This window comes from Canis aureus, chromosome 8 (assembly GCF_053574225.1).
Source record: "Canis aureus isolate CA01 chromosome 8, VMU_Caureus_v.1.0, whole genome shotgun sequence".
NCBI lineage: Eukaryota > Metazoa > Chordata > Mammalia > Carnivora > Canidae > Canis > Canis aureus.
The window spans coordinates 44,418,012-44,426,064 of NC_135618.1; the positions used below are offsets into that span (position 1 = coordinate 44,418,012).

At 52.9% G+C, this 8,053-nt stretch overlaps 1 protein-coding gene across 3 annotated transcripts; it reads right to left on the reverse strand.

Moving 5' to 3' along the window:
* Window positions 1-2,276: 2,276 nt before the first annotated feature.
* On the reverse strand, window positions 2,277-8,030 carry TMEM186 (transmembrane protein 186). 3 transcript variants are annotated; one of them, XM_077906590.1, is made up of 2 exons: window positions 7,880-8,030; window positions 2,277-3,894 (listed from the first exon to the last, which is right to left on the reverse strand). In XM_077906590.1, exons 1-2 carry the CDS (start codon window positions 7,880-7,882, stop codon window positions 3,256-3,258), a joined length of 642 nt encoding a protein of 213 aa, XP_077762716.1. In that variant the 5' UTR covers window positions 7,883-8,030; the 3' UTR covers window positions 2,277-3,255. The 3 variants fall into 3 exon arrangements, with proteins under 3 accessions (XP_077762716.1, XP_077762714.1, XP_077762715.1); XM_077906588.1 differs by lacking the exon at window positions 7,880-8,030 and adding an exon at window positions 5,268-6,015; XM_077906589.1 differs by lacking the exon at window positions 7,880-8,030 and adding an exon at window positions 5,087-5,235.
* Window positions 8,031-8,053: the final 23 nt, after the last annotated feature.

An 8,053-nucleotide genomic window follows, 5' to 3' on the forward strand; every position in this document is an offset into this window, starting at 1 on the left:
CAACGGAACCACGTGCCGTTTCCCCTGAAGAGTGAGCCGGTGCTCCCGAAAGGGGTCGAGGCCCCCCAGGACGCCCAGGCTCTGGGTCAGGGCTCCATGAGTGTTCTTCTGCATGCAGAGCCCTTACATCTGGGAAAACCAGATAGTGGGTGGGTGGTGCCCAATGTCCCCAGACACCTGAGGAACACAACCACACACTCCCCAGACTAGGGTCTCCAACCACTGGAATCAAATCCATGAACCTCCGACCTCACGTCTGCATCTTTACTACAACAGAGTACAAATTACCAAGCGCTGATTCTTCTTCGGGGCACCTGGGCGGCTCAATTAAGGAAGCGTCTGCCTTTGGCTCAGTTCACGATCCCACAGTCCTGGAATCGAGCCCCACATTGAGCTCCCTGCTCAGCAGGGAGCCTGCTTCTCCCTCTTCCCCCACACCCCAATAAAAAATAAAATCTTTAAAAATAAAAATTAAAGCTCCCACAATTCCTCATCCCGTTCTTGCCTTTCTCTGACCCTGCAGGCTTTCCCCAGGTGTTAGGATCAAATCCAGGCCCACCCCCAGCAGGCACACCCGGCTCTTGCTCGTCTCTGCCCCCCACCCCACAGCTCGCGGTCACCGAAGTCCCCCATACACTGGTTCACGTCCGTCCTCCCTCCCCCAGACTCCCCCAAAGCCCCCTCTTCATGGCCGGCGCTGAGCAGGGCCTGGCATGAGAGATTTGCGCAGAATGAAGGGCTGATCTGGAAACTTGCAGGAACAGATGGTCCTGTGTTATGGGCTTTACTCACGTCTGTGAAATGGAATAAATTAACTACAGAAACCTAACTTCTTTCGTGTTAGTGACTTTTCCCAAAATGCCATGTTGTGTCTAGGGAGAAGGCTCTCTTCATATACTTGATATGCCACTTTTTTTTTTTTTTTAGGGAGGGAGGGCGGTGTGTGTGGGGGGGGGGGGGGAATAGGGTAGCAGAGAGGCAGGGAGAGGCAGGCAGGCTCCACGCCCAGTGTGAGGCCTGACCCGGGCTCCACCCCACGACCCTGAGATCATGACCTGGGCCAAAATCGGGAGCTTAACCCAGAGCCCCCCAGGCGCCCCATGATAGGCCACATTCTTTTGTAACAATGGGGGGAAAACAGAAACGACTTACACAGTCAAGGTTAAGGGAGCAGCTGCATCCACTCCGTGGAGTATTTTGCAATTCCTGAATTTGTTTCTACGTAGATTATTTAAATGAAAACATTCAAATAATTACCTGCACCTTTTATTTCAGGTAAGGTACACTGCCTGTTTTCCCCAATTCTACAGAGATCTAATGGACATTCAACACTGTATCAACGTGCACAAGGACTTGTGTTTGCATTTGTGTGTGTTGCACAGGGATTACTACAACATGGTTAGTTCACAGCAGGCATGTCACATAGTAACAAGATTTTTTCCCCTGTGACAGAATATTTTTAATGGTTTACAACTAAGACAGTCACATGTTACGTGCAGCAAAACAACCCAAACGGTTCCAGGGACAGGACATCGCTGTTTTTAGGGAAGCCTGGCCGTGCAGGGAGACCCCGCTGCACACCCATGAGGATGGCTGTCATCCAGAACGACGTGGAGAAACTGGAACCTGCATGCATTGCTGGAGGGACATAAATTCACACAGCCACTGGGGAAGTTCAGCAGCTCCTCGGAAAGGTAAACCTAGAGTTTCTGTATGATCCAATAATTGCACTTCTCACACTTGAAGGAACCGAAAGCAGGGACTCAGATTTCCGTCCACCAGTGTTGACAGGAACGTTACTCACAATCCAAATGTCCAGGGCAGCCCGGGTGGCTCAGCTGTTTGGCGCCGCCTTTGGCCCGGGGCCTGATCCTGGGGTCCCAGGATCAAGTCCTACATCGGGCTCCCTGCATGGAGCCTGCTTCTCCCTCTGCCTGCTGTGTCTCTGCCTCTCTGTGTGTGTCTCCCATGAATAAATAAATAAAATCTTAAAAAAAAAAAATCCAAATTGTCCATCAATGGATAAACAAAATACGGTCTACACGTACATTCTTCAGCCCCAGAAAGGGACGAAGCTCTCCTACACGCTACAGCATGGATACACGAAGCTCTCCTACACGCTACGGCATGGATGCACCATGAGGCCAGAAAGTCAGCCGAGGGAAGCCGGACATAAAAGACCACAGAGTGTAGGATTCCATGTACAGGAAATGCCCAGAATAAGCAAATCCAGAGACAGAAAACGAGTGAGTGGTTACAGGGGCCAGCCGGAGGGCGAAATGGGGAGCGATGTTTAATGGGCACAGAGTTCCTCCAAGAGAGGATGAGGGAGTTCTGGAGATGGGACAGAGGAGGTGGCCGCACCACGTCGTTATGTACTTTAACGCCACTGAACCGTATGCTGAAAGGTGGTTACAGGGATAGATACATTTACACTATGCATATTTTACCACAATAAAAAAAGCCTGGAAGTCCGTCCACACAACAAAACATTTAGTTACTGACTTCTGGGTGGCCGAAGTATAAAGATCAGGTCCTCCTTCCGCTTTACTCCGTCAGAGGGCATAACAAACACGTAGGAGTGACTGCAGGGAAGGGCAGCGCATACAGTAAGCTGCAGTTTATAACATAATGCACCAGAACACGGTTCGTCTCGTCTATTGGACCGCAAAGCCCAGCGACAGGAGGGCCCCCAGGCGTGGGGGGGCAGGGCGTGCTCACAGGGTGACACCCGTCCCAGGGGCTGTGCGGTCACCATCTGGGCAGTTCCTTCCCAGCCCTGAGGGGAAATCCCCACCGGCAGCCTGGAAGCCTGGCACCACACCGACCTTGACAGTGACCGTACTCTCACTCCCAGCCCGTGAGACAGGCAGCCTTTCCCTTTCAAGGATGCAGACTCGACATCCTGCCCCGGGACAGGGGGATGAGCGCTCACAGCACCCGAGTGTTCTCAACCCAACCTCCGGGCCCCCACCGCACCTCCCCGCCTTCTGGTTCACTGAGTGAACCGACACCGCTTCCTGCAAGAACTGGCCGTTAGCAGAAACTTCTCCCACGACCTGGCTCCATGTCCCAGGCAAGCGTGAGATGAATTTGCACTAAGGACCTCTCCTAAACCCGACTACTCGTTCCTGCCCCATGAACCTCCGCATCCCAGAAACAAGGCCCTGGAGGCCCTGACAAAGCCTTCAGCTGCCTGACCCCGTTCTTCGGCCTCACCCACACCCTCAGCCGTCCTGCCGGAGATCCGGCAGCTCATTTGGGGGTGTCCAGTGTCCCAAACACCCGTGTGAAACGCTCTCTGTCCAAGACACGTCCGTAGCGCAGAGTGAGGTAGAAGGTCTGCTTCCCACTGTACTGCTGGATACGCATAAACAGCTCCTGGGGCCGGTCGCTGGTCTCTGTCATGGGCACCACATCAGCCACGGGCCAGTCCGTGTCCTGCCGCCGGCCCCAGAAGGTCAGGTGGGCCACCCGCAGCACGGTGCCCGCCTCGTTCACATACAGGATGCCCACCAGCCTCCGGAAGAAATGGCTCATCCAGCAGAGCATGGCCAGGGCGAAGCCAGCTATCCCGCCCGCAAAGTACAGGGAGCTGAGGGTCATGAGGCCGTGCGAGTACCAGTAGAAGCCAGGCGGCAGGGCCAGCAGCGTCAGCGCCGTCTGTGCCACCTTCAGCCGGGACAAGTACCCAAAGGTTCTGATAGCATCAAACCGGTAGATGATCTGGAATTTCTCTGCCTCCGTGCCTGCTGCCTTCTCCTTCAGGGTGGGGGCCCTGCTCCCCAGCCACCTCCCAGGATCCTGCCCGGTGCGGCACCACAGCCCGCAGATAGGCCTTCGCCATGCTGCTGCTGGGCCTGGCAACCGTGGCACAGCTCGGAGGAGGGCAGCCTGGAAGGGAGAGAGACCATTGCTTTTTTGAAACTCAACCATGAGAATTGCAACATAAAACATCTGCAGAGCATCCTACCTAGAGGTTCCTGCCAATCCTGCGAGGCTACTACTATTGCCAGAGACACAGGGAAAGATGCTTTAAGCTCGTGTGATCTTCACACAAGCGGTGCCAGACAGGTACCCCTACAGTTGACCCTTGAACAATGCAGGGGCTTTCGGACACCAGCCCCCCACGCAGTCAAAAATCCACATGTAACCTTCCACTCCTCAAAAACTCAACTACTAATAGCACAGTGTTGACCAGGAGCCTTACTGGTAAGTCAAATAACACGTATTTTTTGTTACATGTATTTTATACTGTATTTTTACAATAAAGTCAACTAGAGAAAAGCATGTGATTTTAAAAATCAAGGTAGACAATCAACGGGTGGCTAAGCCATTGATTGTCTACCTTTGGCTCAGGGAGTGATCCCAGGGTCCCGGGATCAAGTCCCACATCGGGCTCCCTGCAAGGAGCCTGCTTCTCCCTCTGCCTGTGTCTCTGCCTCTCTGTGTGTCTCTGATGAAAAAATATATAAAATCTTAAAAAACACAAAAATCAAAACCATAAGTACCTTTACAGTACTTCACTGTATTATCGACACCATTAAGTTTACCTTGTTTACCAGATGAACTATCAGTAGCTACGTTGTCTTATGCACAACATATATAACATATGCACAACATATATGCACTGTGGATAGTATACACGTTACTAACACTAGACACAAAAAAAGAAAGATAACAAGAAAGGGAGATTTCTATTTATTTGTAAGGACAATGATTCATGGATTGTAACAGAGAAGCAGTAATAGGGTTGCTTTATGGCAGCCTAACGTAATCGATAATACTGTTTCCCAGGAGCCTCGCCTGTATGTACACTAATGAATGAATCATCCTTATAAAAGTTTTATGGCACACAGGGTTACAGTCACTCATAATACAGTATCAGAAACACTGTTCTTTAAAGAAAAAAACCACTTAGCTGTGATGATAGTCTGATATGCATTTTCTCCAATTATAGGAGGGGAGAGAGGGGGGCGGGAGGAGGGAGGGGGTGAGGGGCACGCGTCAGGGCAATGTAAATCTTTGAAAGCAAAGTTACCAAACCGTAAGAAGACACGGCGTTTTTATATTAAATACCACTCACCTTCGCCTCTGAGGCTAGGCTACCCATTTCCAAAGGAGTCTTGCACATGATGTTGTACAGGATGAAGACCCAGGAGGAGGGGGGCAGGGGGGACAAGTTCTTGCCGCACAGGGACTAGATTTTCACGTGAAGACACACACGGAATAAGCAAGTTTAACTGTGCGGCACGAGGACTACTTACTACGTGGAAGCGGATCAGCGGGAAGGCCTTCATCCTCCTCACCATCTCCCGGCTGAGTAGGCTGAGGACCGGGAGGCAGAGGGGCTGGCCCTGGGGTCGCAGGGGTGGGACAGGTGGAGGAGGCTGAAGGGCAGGCAGGAGAGGCAGGCACGCTTGGGGTAACTTTACAGAAATACATTGTAATCTCGTCTGACTTTTCTGCTTTTTCATTTCTCTGAAGATGATTCTATAGGGTACCAATCCCTCTTCCACCATCTGCTTTAGTCTCAGTGCCCGTATCACAGAAGGGTCCATGTCGGAAAAGAAGTCGAAAGCCGTCTTGAATAATCGAAACCCTTCTGCCAGGTTTTCTGATGTCAACTTGTTTTCCACCCCTGCGTCTTCTACACCCCCCTCACCTGGCCCTGGTCCACAAGCTCTCATCTCCACCGAGGCACCCTCAGTGAATCCCTCTGGCGTGGTGTCTATGGGTTCTTGAGGTGGGAACTCATTGGTGGCCTCTTGGTTGGCAGAAGCTGCTTCTCCTGCTACCGGACATTAAGCCAAACCTCTTTCTAAAATTATCAAACCATCCTTTGCTGGCATTAAACTCTCCAGCTTTAGTTCCTTCACTTTCCTCTTGCTTTAAGTTGTCATACAGCAACTTCGCTTTCTCTTGAATCATATTAGAGTCTATAGGGATGCCTTTCTCATAGCAATCCTGCACCCACATAAAAGCAGCATTTTCAGTACGAGATAAAAAAAAAGCGTCTCGGGATCCCTGGGTGGCACAGCGGTTTGGCGCCTGCCTTTGGCCCAGGGCGTGATCCTGGAGACCCAGGATCGAATCCCACGTCGGGCTCCCGGTGCATGGAGTCTGCTTCTCCCTCTGCCTATGTCTCTGCCTCTCTCTCTCTCTCTCTCTCTGTGTGTGACTATCATAAATAAATAAAAATTAAAAAAAAAAAAAAAAAGCGTCTCGCAAAAAGTGCAAGGTTTTCGCGCCTGCAGGCGTGGCTGCCTCGAGGCTTCCCGGATTTCTTTGACAATGGCCCTTACGCTGGATTCGTTTATCTTGAAATGATGGGCAACAGCAGCCGCAGACTTTAATTTACGGTACATATCGAGCAATTTGACTTTTGCTTATAACGTCACGACTTTTCTCTGCTTCTTGGGAGCACTTCCAGAATCACGAGCAGCGTTTCGTGTGGGTCCATGGTGTTATTCAAGGTTTACGGTATTGCACTAAACACCATGAAAAATATGCGAGAACCACGGGATCACTTCTGCCATTCAAATTGACTGGTGACAAACTGCTTGCGTGGAGACGATGAGCAGCGCACACCGTTTTAAGCTCATACGACACCTGGGCTCACCAACAGGGGGTGGCTGTGGGATTATTACAGTAGAACGGGGCGTCCTGTCGTTTAATTTTATGCAGTCAGGATTTATGACTGCATCTCTGTTTGTTTTCCTCGACTGTGAGTGATGCCGTGCACAGTCTCTAAGTGTCTCTGTGCGTTTTGATGAACTTTTTATAACAAACTTGTGCATACTGTATGGCAGCAAATAACAAACTAGTGTCTACATGTATTTTAGGCACTTGTGACATACCTAGCTTTTTATTTTTATAGTGTTTCTAGGCTATGCCGTTGGTCTGGCTGGTTTTTCAAATTGCTGCAAATCTCCAAAATATCTTCCTTCCAATGTATTTATTTTCAACAATCCGGGCAGCCGGGGTGGCTCAACGGTTTGGCACTGCCTTTGGCCCAGGGCGTGATCCTGGAGTCCCGGGATCGAGTCCCACATTGGGCTCCCGGTGCGTGGAGCCTGCTTCTCCCTCTGCCTGTGCCTCTGCCTCTCTCTCTCTGGGTCTCATGAATAAATAAATACAATCTTTAAAAAAAAAAAAAAAAAAACAGCAATCCACATAGAAGTGGGCCCAGAGGACGCAACCCCGTATTGTTCACGGGTCAAGGGTACTTCCACTTTACCAGAGGAGGTTAGGCACAGAGAAGGTGAGAGGTTTACCCAAAGACACACAGCCAGCGAGCGGGGCAGGGGCTGGCTCTCAGACCGGCCCCCTTCTCCGCAGGCAGCTCCAAGAGGCACAGGACAGGTGGCAGGGCCCGCGTCCATCCGGCAAATACCTGGGGGCCGACTCCGGGCTGGGCCCCGGATGCACAAGGCCGTGGGAACGTCCTCCCCGCACGAACCTCTGCGACACCTGTCGTGAGGCCTCCTCGGTTCTCCGTCCGGTGAGAGCATCCTCGTGGCGGCTGAGGGGGAGCGCTGCCTTCCAGGCCCGGCTGGGGAAGGGCGGGGGCGGGAGGCGCCAACCCACCGCACGAGGGCTGCGTCCGGCGCGCGGCTCCCCACCCGGGCTGCGAGGCCCGCCGCCCTGGGGCCCGGCCCCGGCTCCCACGGTCCCCGGCGGGGGCTCCCGGGGCCTCCCCAAGCCAGACGCGCTTTCGAAGGCAGACGGGCGGGCGGGCGCGGCGCGGCAAGCCTCAACCCCCGCCGGAGCCCGCCCACGCGCGGACTCTCCGAATCAGAACTCCAGGACTCCCCCTGCCCCCCGCCACCCCGAGAGCGCACCGCCCCCCCGCAGTTCCCGCCACACGCCCTCTTACCATGGCCGCGCGGACGCCGCCGGAAGTGAACCCCCTGTTGCCCCGGAACGTCTAAGGGCGCCTAGCTCGGCCGTAATAGGACGCCGGGTGGGCGCGCGTTGCATCCTGGGACTTGTGGTTCCGAGAGGCTCTCCGGCGCGAGTCCCCGGCACTGTGGGAGGAGGAGAAAAAAAA

Coding starts and splice junctions, on each gene's coding strand:
- TMEM186 (XM_077906588.1), bottom strand. CDS start 5,690: ATGAGAGCTTGTGGACCAGGGCCAGGTGAGGGGGGTGTAGAAGACGCA. Junction 3,895..5,267: donor CGCTGATCCGCTTCCACGTA/GTAAGTAGTCCT, acceptor TCTCCCTTCCAG/GCTGCCCTCCTCCGAGCTGT.